This window comes from Lagenorhynchus albirostris, chromosome 1, assembly GCF_949774975.1.
Source record: "Lagenorhynchus albirostris chromosome 1, mLagAlb1.1, whole genome shotgun sequence".
Classification (NCBI taxonomy): domain Eukaryota; kingdom Metazoa; phylum Chordata; class Mammalia; order Artiodactyla; family Delphinidae; genus Lagenorhynchus; species Lagenorhynchus albirostris.
The window spans coordinates 1,043,205-1,057,723 of NC_083095.1; the positions used below are offsets into that span (position 1 = coordinate 1,043,205).

General features: G+C 57.7%; 1 protein-coding gene across 2 annotated transcripts; it reads right to left on the reverse strand.

Moving 5' to 3' along the window:
* Positions 1–4,049: 4,049 nt before the first annotated feature.
* Positions 4,050–9,303, reverse strand: SIVA1 (SIVA1 apoptosis inducing factor). Of its 2 annotated transcripts, none has more exons than XM_060149321.1 (4): positions 9,125–9,303; positions 6,848–7,042; positions 5,964–6,120; positions 4,050–4,255 (listed from the first exon to the last, which is right to left on the reverse strand). In XM_060149321.1, exons 1-4 carry the CDS (start codon positions 9,240–9,242, stop codon positions 4,198–4,200), a joined length of 528 nt encoding a protein of 175 aa, XP_060005304.1. In that variant the 5' UTR covers positions 9,243–9,303; the 3' UTR covers positions 4,050–4,197. The 2 variants fall into 2 exon arrangements, with proteins under 2 accessions (XP_060005304.1, XP_060005365.1); XM_060149382.1 differs by having other exon boundaries at positions 4,215–4,356.
* Positions 9,304–14,519: the final 5,216 nt, after the last annotated feature.

Sequence of the window (14,519 nt, forward strand, 5' to 3'; positions counted from 1 at the left end):
GGGACAGGCGGGAGTGGGTCCGGGGCGCCCGAGCAGCCCAGCGGGACGTGCCGCGGGCGCCACCTGGTGGGTGCGGAGAGGAGCCGGCTGCCGGCGCTGGCCCGCGCGTCGGCCTCCAGGCGCCTGCCCAGAGAGGGGTGGGCGGAGCCTCAGCTCCTACTCTCTCACGGGGACTCAACCCCGCAGGCGTGGCCGGGACAGGGCCGGACCTTTCACTGGGCCTGGCGCCTGGGCCCGGGGGAGGGGGCAGAGCAGCCTGCTTCTCCAGGCTCCGGGGCCCGTGACCCTGACAAGACATTCCTTGGGGCGGGGTGGCTGCCCCTTCTGCTGGAAGGGGCGCCTGCGCGGGGCATGAGGTGGGTGGGGTCAGTCAGGCCTGCGGGTGCCTCTCTGGGCGGTGCCCGATTGCTCAGTGTTGATAGGCTCTGAACTATTTCGCTCCCACAGCTTTTTTGGAAACCACAAACACACCAAATGTTACCTGCTAAATGATGCTTTGGATCCAGATTTCAGATACGTAAAAACGTCCTTCAAATTGGAAGCCTGTGCACTGTGGGTAGGAATGTAAAATGGCTCAGCCTCCGGAAAACAGTATGGAAGTTCCTCAAAAAAATAAAAACAACTACCATGTGACCCAGCAATTCCACTCCTGGGTACACATATACCCCAAAGAGCTGAAGGCAGGGTCTTGAAGAGGTGTATATTTTAACACATAAAAAAGGGGAAAAAAATGTATATTGTAGACACCAGAACCTACAGCAGTACCTTTCCATTATCCTCGAACTTCGAGCAAATGGTACCCCAAAGCGTCAGATGTGGTGTGGAAAACCGGGAGGTGCCTCTGAAGCTGGAGCTGGGGCATGTGGGGGGGTGGCGGCCAGCTGGCCAGGCGGAGGGGCACGAGCTGCGCTTTCTCGTGGGGCCTCCTTGGGTGATGATGGGGGGATGGTTGGGGGATAACGGGGATGCGGGTGATGGCCTTAGGGACGTTCCTTGGCCTGGGACAGGCTTCAAGGTCATGGGCATGGACATGAGCACGAACTTACCCTGATGGTGTGTCCCATCCGGGTGGGTGGGGCCGAGAAGGAAAGAGCCGAGGCCGGAGACCCCAGGGCCTCCCAGCCTTCGCGGAGGTGGGGCTGCGCAGGCGCCTCGGGGTGGAGTGGTAGGGGTGCAGGGAGACCGGCACTTCGGGGAGGAAACTCCTGGGCGCTATCCGGTCCCGGCCGCAGGGCCAGAGCAGAGCCGGAGGGGCCTGGTGAACAGCGGCCCGGGGCAGTGAGGACCAGCAGGGTGGAGGTCCCACGGCCTGGCCTGCACGGGGGCCGAACGCCCTCCCATGTCGCACCCAGCCCTTCCAAGCAGCAGGCCGGGCCTCCGGAGGGACAGCAAGACAGGAACAGAGGTGCCTTTAGCACCTGTAGTGCCCACGTTTCAGCAGGCATGGCTGCGTGCTGTAGCCGAGGCCCTGGGGGCTGCGGGTAGGTCAGCAGCTCCCAGCAAGGAGCCAGCCAGGCTGGGGTGTCGGGACGGCATGGGGGTGGGGTCTGCCTCCCAGTAAATGCCACTCGGGGGATGTCTGCTCAAAGAAGGGTCATCATTCAACAGGTAGTCTACCCTGTCCCTTTGAATTTGCTTGTCTTCATACTCAAGGTGAATTTGTTGCAGACAACAGAGCTGGCTGGGTCTCAACTGTTGTTTTGACGATCTGTGGGTCTCCACCCCTCGGGGGTGCTTAGGTCACGTACAGGAGTGGGATCTAGACGTGGCTGAGCTTAAACGTCACCTTGCTGTTCCTCTGTGCGTCCCTTTAGATCTTTGTGCCTTCCTTCCTCTTTTTCACCCTCATTTTGGATTAAATAACTATTTTTTAACAACCCATTTTATCTTTTTAAAAAAAAATTTCATTTTTTTGGCCACGTCAGGTCTTAGTTGCGGCACGTGGGCTTCGCTCCAGTTGTGGCATGTGGGTTTTCTCTCTCCGGTTGTGGCACTCGGGCTCCAGGGCGCGTGGGCCCTGTAGGTTGCAGCACGTGGGCTCTCTTGTTGAGGCGCGCGAGCGCCGGACTTGTGGCGCGCAGGCTTAGTTCCTCCTCAGCATGTGGGATCTTAGTTCCCTGACCAGGGATCGAACCCACGTCCCCTGTACTGGAAGGCGGATTCTTCACCCCTGGACGACCAGGGAAGTCCCCCATTTTCGCTCTTTTACTGGCTTATTTCGACTTTACCAACTCTCTCACTGATGCTCCTTTTCTGTTCCAGGATCCAACCCAGGATCCTATGTGGAATTTAGAACAAATCTCTCCCGAAGGAACGACTGTAGCCACGGCCTGTCGGATGTCAGTCCGTAACTCACTCAGCAGCCTGCCTTGGAGTGAAATTCAGCCCTTCACACGCACGGTCCTCAGAACACACACCTCCACTTGCCGTCTCCGTGCTGTGGACACTTTTGTTTCCACATGCTCAAACTCCGCAACACACATTATTAGTTTTGCCTTCAACAATTGTCTTTTTAACATTTTAAATATTCTTACTTGGTAAAATATACGTAAAACTGGCCGCTTTAACCATTTTTAAGCGGCCAGTTCAGTGGCATTAAATGCATTCACGTGGCTGCGGCACCAGCACCGCCACCGTCCCCAGAACTCTTCATCTTCACAAACTAAAACTCTGCTCGCGCCCGACACTCACTGCCCCTCCCCGGCCCCACCCCTCCCGTCTGCCTCCGTGAACCCCACGGCTCTGAGGACCTCACAGGAGTGGAATCACACAGGACCTTCCTTTGTGACTGGCTACTTCACCCGGCCTGACGTCCTCCAGGTCCATCCGTGCTGCAGCCTGCGTCAGGACCTCCTTCCTTTTAAGGCCAAATCATACTCCATCGTATGGATGGACCATGATCTGCTTAGCCATTCATCCCTTCGTGGACACGTGGTTTGTTTCCACATTTTTACTCTTGTGGACGCTATTGCGATGAACACAGGCGTACAGACATCTGCTCGAATCCCTGCTGGGTATTTGCCATTCTGCTCCACAGAGGCCGCGTCCCCTTGCATCCCCACAGCAGCGCACAGGGCTCCCGGGTCCGCACGGCCCCGCCGGCCCTTGTTCTCTGTTGGACAGCAGCCCCCTGCCGGGGGTGAGGCAGCATCTCTTGTTACTGAGCTGTGTTTCCCTAATGCTGAGCGACGCTGAGCCTCTCTTCACGTGCTCGCTGGGGTCGTGGTCTGCAGGTGGGCACTGGGACGGAGGCCCAGGGCCTCTACAGGAAGCAGGTGAGGGGAGGTGACCCCACGATGAGGGCTCGTGCTGCACTCACGCGGCCGAGCTGGGGAGGCCTCTGAATGTTCTCAGCTCAGGGAGACCCATGGGGTCACTTGCAGCCGCCCCCAAGACCTCATGCCTCCCTGTGGCCCGCCCCCGCTCCTGCTTCAGGGGTCCTAGGCTGTGCACTTGGGGGCAAACCCCACCCTGGCCCAGCCCCCTCCAAGAGTCAGTCACTTGACCCTCCAACAGTGGGTGCCCCCGCTGCCCACCCCAAAGAACCTCTCTTCCCCTCCAGGGTTTCTTGGAGGGGCTGGGACTGACTACCCACGGACTCACCCTGAGGGCCTGGGCCCATGGCGCCGCAAGGACCCCGCGCGTGGGAACCGGGCCCGAGACCCAGGTGAGGAGGCCCCGTGCAGGGCTGCGCCCCTCCCTTCCCCCTCTCGTCCACTGCCCTCCCTCGGGCCACACGGGCCGCACCACCCAGACGGAACTGGCAGGCAGGTCACCCGGGGCCCAGCCACCCAGACAGCGGCGCATGACAGTGGCATTTCAGGGACAGCCTGGGACGCGGCCCCACCCCCGAGGGGCACTGGAGCCCCACCTGGGCTCACACGCTCTGGACTTCAGTGTCCCCACCTGTCAACGGGGCGATTGGCGGCACCTGGCATGAAGCTCAGGGCGCTGCCAGGTGGGAGCCGGGCAGACCACGGGCCCCAGGGGCGCTGACGGTGGGAGCCGGGCAGACCACGGGCCCCAGGGGCGCTGACGAGTGAGTCCTCTTGTCCAAATATAAAGGGTTTATTCTCTTCTGTGGTCAGGAGAACAAAATACAAAATAGAAAGGCTGTCCCTTCCCGCCCCTCCCCCCAGTCCCTCAGCGTGGACGGCGGCGAGGTCGTCCAGGCAGGGCGGCCGTCCTCTCCTGGCCTCAGGCCTCGAACATGGCGCAGCTGGTGCACAGCGCTTTCTCGTGGAGGTCACTGCAGCTGCGACACCGCGAGGTTGGGGGAGAGGAGCTGGCATTAGGGCTGAGTTCCACGGGAGCTGCCGACCCCACCTGGTCCCTCGACTTTATCTGGAGGCGGGGCTGTTGGCCCAGACAGAACCAGTTAAGAAGAGGCCCCACTGCCGCAGGGGGCCGGGCCCACAGGGCCGGGTCCTTGGAGAAGGACACCCGCAGAGGGGGGCGGTTCGAGGGCCCGGGGAGAGGCCGGAGCACGGAACCCGCAGAGTGCGGGACTCCAGGAGCAGCCCCCCCGACAGGCATCTGCCTCGAGCACGAGGGGAAACGTCTGGGGTGCTTGCCGGAGCCGCCCTCACGGACTGACAGCTAAGGAGCCCCCGGGGCTCAGCCCCGGTCTCACGGTGGCCAGGTGTGCAGCAGGGGTGACTGGCCCCGGATGGCTCACAGGGGCAGCAGCTCAGGTAGGGTAGGGACATGGCAACTCAGCGAATGGCAGGGGACACGCTTCGGGAGACATGCTGAAAGGAGACGGCAGCACGCCTGAGGTGCAGCGGCAAAGGGTCCACGTCCAGGGCTAGGAGCTTGGCTCCAGCTCCTGGTGGCGATGCCCCACCCGCGGCCGTGCCTGACCCTGGGGACGAGGCAGCCACCAGGTGCGGGCAGGATGCCCGCTTCCAGGGTGGCGCTGAAGCTCGGAGGCCTGAGGCGTGGCCTCCAGAGGGGACCCCGAACGTGTCGTCTGTTTCTCACCCGGGTCAGAGAGCCCCGCCCGCCGGGGCCCGAGAAACAGGCAGGTGCGTGGCGGGCTCTGCGGGTGCCTGGGGGCCAGGCAGCAGAGAGCAGGGGCGGGGGAGGCTGCCACGGGAGTCCCTGAGGATGCGGACGGCCCCGGGGAGGGAAGCAGCTGCCAGTAGGTGGGGCGCCCACCTGGCCCCTCAGCTGGCCCTTGTGCTGTGCTCAGCTCCCCCTCCAGGGAAAAGCCACTGGCAAGGCCCTGCCCGTCTCAGCTTACATATAAATAGGAAGAAAAGAAAAACTGAGTTGGCAAAGTCAATAGAAAGAGTATTCCACACCCATGACTCGCCCAGCACCTGACCCCTGAACCGGCCAGCACGGGAGGCCCACGCCTGGCCTCCGTCCTTCTGTCCAGCGCGTCCCAACCGTGGAGCAACCCACCTCTCAGGAGGCGTGTTTTTAACTTTCCACAGTTGGGGTTGGTTTTTTTTTTTTTTTTTTTGGCGGTGGGGGGGTGAGTTGCTTTTAAAGGCCATTGGGACTAAACTGGTTTGAGATCTGCAGAACTTTTCTTACGGGGCACTGCCCATCCCCACCCGTCAGCCGGGAGTGGCCGCTGGGACGAGGACAGCGCCCGAAACCTCCTGGGCAGGGATGGGGCCCACCGGCTGTGGCGGATGCGCTCACCCAAGCCACAGACAAAACACTTACTTCCTGCCCTCACCTGTCAGGTGTCCTCCGCTAATGAGCGCGCGACACAGGAAGGCCACGTGAGGCTTCCTGATGCCAGGGCTCAAAGGACTAGAGCACAAATGGTCTGGGACAGACCACAGACAGCGCAGAGCTGACCTACAAGGTCTGGACTTCCTCCAGAAAGGATCTCAAGGTCTTGGAAAAACTCAAGCTGAGCAAAGCATTTACTGGCATCACATCGTCCCACCGGGCAATGTGGGATGGGCCTGCCGCCCCCACTCCCCGACAGGGCCCGCACTCACTCCACGAGGGCACACAGGGCGCAGGCCACTGCCCCACAGCCGCAGCAGGTGCGCACGCAGCGCCCGCACAGGGCCCGCTCGCACTGGCCGCACGCCGCCTTCCCGTCCACAGCCCGCACGCACGACGAGCAGGCTCCCGATGCCGCCATGGCTGGGTCTGTGGGGAAGAAACACCCATCAGCCCAAAGGGGACCTGGAGCGCTGGGGCTGGGGGCCACCCTCCTTCCTGCGCCTGACTGACCACTAGGTCCTAAGACGACAACCTGTGCATAAGCACAGCACCCAGACCCGTTCACCAGGGAGAGATCCCAGCTGGCTTCCGTGACTCCCACCTACAATTCCCACCACCCAAATGTCGGTACCTAAGGGTCAGCCCTTCTCCTGACCGCCTGCATCAGAAGTCGCTAGGCCTTCGTCCCTTGTGTGTCTCCCAGCTGCGTCTCAAAGCGTGGTCCCTGCATCACGGGTTAACACAGGGGTCCCTTTGCCCCACCCAGACCCGGGGGCGGGAGAGTTTTTAACCAGCGACACAGGTGACAGTCTGAGACACACACCACACTGCACAGGGACCCGAACAGGCTTTTCCCACCCAGCCAGGTGGGACTCCGTGGGAGAGCTTCAGGTGGAAAGCAGGCAGGACACCCAGAAGGGTCACCCAGAGGGGTCTCTGTTCCTTTCTGATCCAACAGTTAGAAGCTGTTTGCAGCTACCAGACGTGGATGTTGGTGACAGCAGAGCCTCCTAATGTCAGGAGCCTGCAGGCCCTCGCCCTGTTCGTATTGTCAGACTCGGGCCCAGCCCCCTCCAGCCCAGGTAGGAAAAGCCCCTGCCACACCCCATCCTTAGCACACAGCTGGGAAGCGCCTGCCGTGGGCCTCACTCACCAGCTTCGGAGGCCTGGGCTCGACTCCTGGTCAGTCGGCCGTCGGGCCCGATTAGCATCTGCCCGCGTGCGGCCCGAGGGGCTTCTGTGGGGCCAGGCTTCGGGGACTCCGGGGTATGGACGATGGCGCAGGCTTCCTCCCACGCGGGGTCCATGCAGGCCTGGGCCCCGCGGAAGAGGAGCTGCGTGGTCTTTTCTGCGGAGGCAACCATTTCCCCGCTTATATCGCTGCAGCACGGAAGCACCTGCATGGCCACCTTGTCCCTCGAGCTGCGCGTGGCCGGGCCTCTGGTTACCCAGCCACCCCAGAGCACGCTGCTCCCTGGCGAGCTGGGTCCCACCCTGACCTCCTGCCTGGGCTCAGCGGCCACCTCCTCCAGGAAGGTTCCGGACGCTGCAGCCCCACCTGGGCTCCCTGTGCTATCACTCTGCTCATTTTCCACACGGGTGGCCTCACCTCCTTGCCGTTCATCTCCTTCCCAGCACCCACAAGCCGGCTTCATCCAGCAGACGAAGCTCTGCGCTGTGGAGTGCTAACTAACGCACAGCCGAGAGACTCAGGGCTGAGCCCACACCCCAGCCAGCACGCACCCCTTCACTGACCACGGAGCTGCTGGCAGAAGGCGTGGCAGCAACCAGCTCGGAACAAGGTGCCCCAGAACTTTCCAGACCTCTGTGGGCCCTGGACACCCCCCCCCCGACCCCAGAGCTGAGGTGGTTTCTCAGCAACCAGAGCAGTGGCTTTCCATCAGGGCACTGGGGGCTTTCACAAGGTCAAATGCCAGGCGCCAGCCCCAGAAATGCTTTGTTTGTGGTGTTCTGCCCTGTCCCAACAGAGCCAGGGTGGAGACCTTAGAAGCTGTTGGTGCTAAGTGAAACCGACAGAAACACACAGTTGGGTAACTCAAATGGAGTGGCTGATGACAGCCCCGTCACACCCAGTTCCTCTTCCTCCAATCCCCCCCATCCCCACTTATAATAGGGTGGGACTGCAGGGAGGTCATGTGGTGAGGCTAAGACTTGTCTTCAAGGGCCTGTGGTCTGTTCAAGATAAAGAGACCAGGGTTCAGGCTTGGAATTCATTAAACACGAGTTCACGCTGGCCTATGTCCTGCCCTTCTTAGATGTCCAGGGAGCCTCGCGCTCCCTCTGTGACGGGGCCCTGCGAAGGACAAGCCCCTGCAAATGCTCCAGAACATCGTGGTCAAGAGCTAGACTGACTTAGCCCGCGTTTATTTTTAATTCTTCTCTCTGTCTGCAGTGTTTACATTTTTTGAAGGTCCTGAGAGGATAACACTTGCAGTCTGGCCATAGTACTCACAGCTTCACTCATTTTTATCACCTGCACGGCCTCGAAAGGCATTTGCATTTGCAACCCTGCATGTGCAAGAAAAGAAAGGGCACAGCAGCTGCTGATGGGGGCAGCGGGGTGGGGAGCAGCAGGACAAAGAGAAGCAGGGTCTCCCCAGGTTAGGCGCTTCCCCACATCCCTAGTACACGGCAGCACCACTCAGTCAGACACCCAGGTAACCATCTGACTGTTCCACACGCACAAACCTCGTGCCTCCAACCACTAGTTAAGGTAAATTCCACTCTGTAGTTACCCCAGGGTATTAAGCCCCCCAAAGCGATGATCAATAATATCAATGCGCCCAAAAACCTGCATGAAGAAGCCAGAGAAGGCTTCCTAGGTCCTTACATCTCTGGAACTGGACACTCCAGCCACAATGAACCGGACAGTACTCTCCGGCTTCCCGGCTTTTGCATAGGCTGTTCCCTCTGCCTGGAATTCCCTTCCTCTCCCTCTCTGCCTGCCTAACCCTGAAGGATTCGCCTTCGACCCTGTTGCCTGCCCTGATGACCTCTGGAGAGTCCTTCTCTGGCTGGCCCCCCAGTAGACAGCAAGGCAGGGTCTCCCGCAGCCGCAGCGCCTGGCAAGGAAGGCGCGCTCCACAAACGCCTCTCGGGTCAGAACGGGTGCTTCTACCGGCTTATTCCACCGGGACATCCCACTCCCCGGCCTCTCGCTGGGCTGGTCAGACCAGGGCTGGCTCCTGCGCGAGTCCAGCATTCCCAAAGGACAGAGCCACGTCTCGGCCCCACGCGGAGGCCGCCTGTTTCGGGAAGGTGGAGGGCGGGGACAGGTCGTGGACGCGGGCGCATTCACAGCGCCCAAATTGCTGCTCCCAAACCCGGCCGGGCGGCTGGCCCCGGCCCCCGGCTCCAGGGGGCGCGGCCTGCGGAAACCGCCTGCCCGACCCCGCTACCCCTCACTCACCGAAGATCTCCCGCGTGAGGCGCTCGGCGCACACGCCGCGACTCAGCTCCCTCCGGCCCACACGCACCTTGAGCTGCAGCGGGGCCGCGTCCGCGAAGGGGCAGCCCCGCTTGGGCATGGCCGCGGCCCGCAGCGGCGCAGCTCCGCGGCCGCGCCTCGCCTGCCCGTGACGTCACAGCCGTGCGCCAACCCCTGCGCGGGGCGGGGGCGGGGCTAGTGCGCGGCGCGACGCGGGATAGGCCCGGGAAGAGGGCGGGGGGCGGGGCTGCTGCACGGCGCGGCGCGGGATAGGCCCGGGGAGGGGGCGGGGCTCGTGCGCCGGGAGGCGGGACTCGGAGACGCGGGAAAGTCCGGGAGAGGGCGAGGGTCGGAGTGGGCGCCCCGGGGGCGTGGAAGCGGGAAGGCGGTGTGGTGCGCACGCGCCGCAGGATGGGGTGGGGGCGACATCGGGGGCGGGACTCGTGTGAGGGGTGGCTCGTGATAGGTCGGAGGCGACATGTGGGAGGGACTCGTACGAGGATGCGGAAGGGAAGGGCGTCTCAGCTGTTTTATTTTTTTTTCTTTTTGCGGTACGCGGGCCTCTCACTGTTGTGGCCTCTCCCGTTGTGGAGCACAGGCTCCGGACGCGCAGGCTCAGCGGCCATGGCCCACGGGCCCAGCCGCTCCGCGGCATGTGGGATCTTCCCGGACCTGGGCACGAACCCGTGTCCCCTGCATTGGCAGGCGGACTCTCAACCACTGCGCCACCAGGGAAGCCCTCGGCTGTTTTCAATTTTGCTCCCCAAACAACTCTCGAAACTGGTTATACTTCTCCGTTTAAATCACCAAAAGTTCGCGGCTGATTCACTTTTCTGTAATTTTTAATCTGGAGGACTGCCCCGCCCTCACAAGTGGAGAGTGCCGCATGAACGCACTGGATACACGTCAGGGGCCGGGTTTCGGGCCCTGCTGCGTCATGCGGGGCAGGCCTGACGTAATGTCGGGCTCTGACAGAGCCGTGCGGCTCCGGCCCCACCTCGGCCTCTGCCGGCCGCCTATCCGCCCGACCCTCGTCCTGTCCGCTGCCCCCGAGGTCGTCCAGCTCGTTCCTCTGTCGCCTGGATTTCCACTGACAAGCCGAGGGCCTCCGTCTTACAGGCCACGCCCCACGCGACACACCCCTCACGTGACACCACCCCACGTGATGCACATCACAGCCCAGGACACCCGCAGGGATGGGGCCCGCCAGGCATGGAGGGTCGAGGGAGACCAGGCCGAAAGTGGGGCTTCGGCCAGCGTTTTTCCTGTTGCGTGACCGCATGATCTGGTACTATACCCGTTAGCGGTCTGCGGTCACTGTGACAAAAAGACGCTTGACTGGTTTTAGCCCAGAAATAGATGAAATTCCCAGTAGTATTGTTTTTAATCTTACAGGCCTTGGGAATTTTAAAAGACTTCTTTGCGTTCGGATTTGAAACTGCCTTAGGATCGTTTAAGACACAGTGGATAGATGCAAAACATTGTGATTAAAAGAGAATCTTGTTAGCTCTTCTATTTCAACCTAATTTTAATTTAAGAAATATTTGTTGAAGGCCCAGTCAGTGCTGGATTAGTTTTCTAGAGGTGCCGTAACAAAGCACTCAGACTGAGGGCTTAAACAATAGACATTTATTCTCTTACAGTTCTGGAAGTTGGAAGTCCAAGATCAAGGTGTGTGCAGAGCTGGTTTCTCCTTGGCCTGCAGACAGCCGTCTTCTCCCTGTGCTCACGTGGTGGTCCCTCTGTGTCCTCATCTCCTCTTCTGATAAGGACGCCAGTCAGACTGGATTAAGGCCAACCCATATGACCTCTTTAAAACTTAATTACCTCCTGGTTCCTCAAAAAGTTGAAAATAGAACTGCAATTGATCCAGCAATGCCGCTTCTGTGTATACAAAGGAATTGAAATCATTATCTTGAAGCGCTATCTGCACCATGTTCCCTGCAGCATTTTTACAATAGCCAAGACATGGAAACAACCTAAGTGTTCATCAATGGATGAGTGGATAAAGAAAATGTGATATTTGGAATATACATATAATGAAATATTATTCAGCCATAAAAAAGAAGGCCATTCTGCCAGTTGCAATAACGTGAATGAATCTGGAGGACATTTTGCTAACTGAAATAAGTCAGAGAAAGAGAAATACAGTACTGTATGATATCACTTATATGTGGAATCCAAAATCATCAAACTTGGGACTTCCCTGGTGGTCCAGTGCATAAGACTCTGTGCTCCCAATGCAGCGGGCCCGGGTTTAATCCCTTGTCGGGGAACTAGATCCCGCGTGCATGCCGCAACTAAGAAGTCCGCATGTGGCAACGAAGATCTCGCACGCCACAACTAAGACCCAGCGCAGCCTAAGTAAGTAAGTAAATAAATAAATAAATAAATACTAACAAAAAAAAAATCATCAAACTCATAGGAACAGAGTAGAATGGTGGTTGCCAGGGGCTGGGCTTGGGGGAAATGGGGAGCTGTTGGTCAAAGGGTACAAACTTCCAGTTATATGGTAGATAAGTTCCAGGGATCTAATGTACAGCTCAGTGACTATAGTTAGCAAGTATTGTGTATGTGCAGGTTGCTAAGAGTAGATCTTAACTGTTCTCACCATAACAACAACAACGACAACAAAATGGTGATTATATGAGGTGAAGGATGTATTATCTAACCTTATTATGGCTTGCAATATGTATGTGTATGAAATCATCACACTGTACACCTTAATGTTGTAAAAATTAAGAAAGAGAAACCTCATTTAAAATGGAGTCAGTGGGAATTCCCTGGCGGTCCAGTAGTTAGGGCTTCGCACTTTCACTGCAAAGGGCTTGGGTTCAATCCCTGGTCGGGGAACTAAGATCCTGCAAGCCGCATGGTGTGGCCAAAAAAAAAAAAAAAAAAAAGAGTCAGGAGGCCAGAAGAGGGAGCAAGCATGCCCTACTGAACTACATTAATTGCAGACCCAACAGAAAAAGAGTACCTTGCATCTACAAAGAAGAAGGTTACTACTTTACTACCCAGCAGGAGGAAGAATTTCTCCTTGCCCGACAACAGCCCAGCCAATAAGAGTCTGTCACAACTCAGCCAATGAAAGACCACTTACATGTCAAACTCCCAGTTTCCACCAATGGGTTCTTTGCTCAGACTAGCCCCTTCCATCTCCTCCTTCTCAAGAGTTTTCCCTCCTTTGTTCTCCAGACTTGCCTGTGGTTAGCCATAGATTACACGTCCCAAATTGCAATTTTTTGCCGTTCCCAAATAAACCCATTTTGATGGTCTCTTTTATTGTTTTAGTCAACAGTGTACAATTAAGGTGTACATTATATGTCAATTGTATGTTCTATATCAATTATATCTAAATATATGTCAGTTATACCTCAATAAAGCTTCGGAAAAAATGACCTCTTCAAAGTCCCTACCTCCAAATACAGTCCCATTCGGAGGTACTGGGAGTTGAGGCATCAACATGTGAAGTTTAGGGGAACACAATTCAGCCCTTAATAGATACCGCGCTCTGTGCTAAGGCCCTTAGGGGTGGTGTGGAGCAGAGCCAGCGGGGTCCCTGCCCTCTGGTGGGACAAATGTCACAAAAGGGGAAGGACGGGAGCTGTGGAAGCACAGTAAGGAGAACTGCCTTGCCCGGGGCAGGGCGATATCCCAGGAAAACCGAACTCATGCAAAGCATTTGCGGAATGGCATAATTTGACCTTAGAAAGTTGGACATTCTGGAAGTGAATATGTGTCAGATGAGGAAGGAACACGCTTTCTGTTTTCCCACGAGAAGTGCAGCAAACTTCCCCTCCAACAAATGCGGAGTGGGTAAGGCTGGCAGGAAACGTATTCATTAATGTGGTTCATCAAAGTTGCCTCGGGGTCCTAAAATTGTAATTATCATCTCAGTTATGTAAGACGGTTGTATGGTTACTTTGAGTAACTTTTAGATTGGGGTGTAATTTACTTACAGTGCGGTTGTGTGTATTTACACCCAGTGGAATGCCCAGATGGCAAATGTATACAATTCTGCCAGTTACGATGACCCCGTCGCCCCTCCCCCGCCCCGGGCAGAAGTGACCATTGCTCTGTTTTCATCCCTACAGGGACGCTGCCGTCCTAGAACCTCACAGGCTCGGTCTTATTCTGCACGTGCACCTTTGTGTCTGGCTTTTTCCCTCAGTTCGCTCCGAGACCGGCCACCGTCCTGCACTCCTCAGTGGTCCATTCCTTTTGCTGCTGAGTGTATTCCGTGTGTGGATGGACCACAGTTTGTTCACCTGTCGACTGACACCTGGGCTGTGCCAGGTTTTGGCTCTGATGAGGGCAGCCGCTCTGAACGTTCTCGTCTAAGGCTTTTTCTGTACATTCGTGGTCATCTGTTGTGGGTCAGTGCCTAGGAGTGGAATGGCTATCTGATGGTAGGGTAGATGAATGTTAAACTTCTGAGCAAACCAGCAGCTTTCCAAAGTGTTTGGGAAAACACTTTTTTGTTGTTTTTGTTTTTTTTACATTTTGGCCGCACCCCGCGGCATATGGGATCTTAGTTCCCCGACCAGGGGTCGAACCCTTGCCGCCTGCAGTGGAAGCACAGAGTCTTAACCACTGGACCGCCAGGGAAGTCCCCGGAAAAACACGTTTTATCAAACAACGTTATCAAATCACTTACTTGTCTTTTATCCATGTATTGACCTGAGACCACTGTGAGCTCGTGTACAGTGGGGCTGTGTTATTGGTGCAAAGAAGAGAGGGCACCTTATTATAATTACTCAGACCCTCACAACATCTGATACTGAGAAAAAGGGGGGCTGTGCGTCCTAACCCAACCCAGAGGACAGAGCCTCCCATCCCTGGGCCACACGGGAGTGAGGAAGCTGGTGCCGGGGAAGAATGATGTCCCCTCCAAACTGGTGTCTCTTCACCTTGTGTAACACCTGCAGACACTCAAAGACATCGCCTGGGGCTGCCTCCCCAAGATTTTGTCCCGAGATCAAAGGAAAGAACACCGCGTATTCGGGTGGAGAATTCAGCAGCTACCCCGTAATGCAGCGGCTTTGTGCAGCTCGTCATTTATGCGGGGTGAGCTTGCCGAGCCAGGGGTGCAGCTTTCCATGCGGAATGAAATGGTTTCTTTGGAAAACGCCTGCTCTGGTTGATGGCCCGAAGCGCGCATCCCTCTGCCGTAGCAGGATGGGCATCTGGTCAGGAGAAGCACGGTATCCCCGGGGGCAGGGAGAAGAGCTGGGGCCCACCTCCTCTTTCCTTAAGAACTCACCCTGCCTTCGGCCTCTCCCTTCGCCCCTCTTGCTCTGTCGAGAGGGAAATAATTCTTGGGAAGCGCCAAGATGAGCTTCTGCGGGCGCGTCTCACCTGCAGCCCTGCTGCC

Coding starts and splice junctions, on each gene's coding strand:
- SIVA1 (XM_060149321.1), bottom strand. CDS start 9,242: ATGCCCAAGCGGGGCTGCCCCTTCGCGGACGCGGCCCCGCTGCAGCTC. Junction 7,043..9,124: donor CCTCACGCGGGAGATCTTCG/GTGAGTGAGGGG, acceptor TTGCCTCCGCAG/AAAAGACCACGCAGCTCCTC. Junction 4,256..5,963: donor GCCCTGTGTGCCCTCGTGGA/GTGAGTGCGGGC, acceptor GCGGTGTCGCAG/CTGCAGTGACCTCCACGAGA.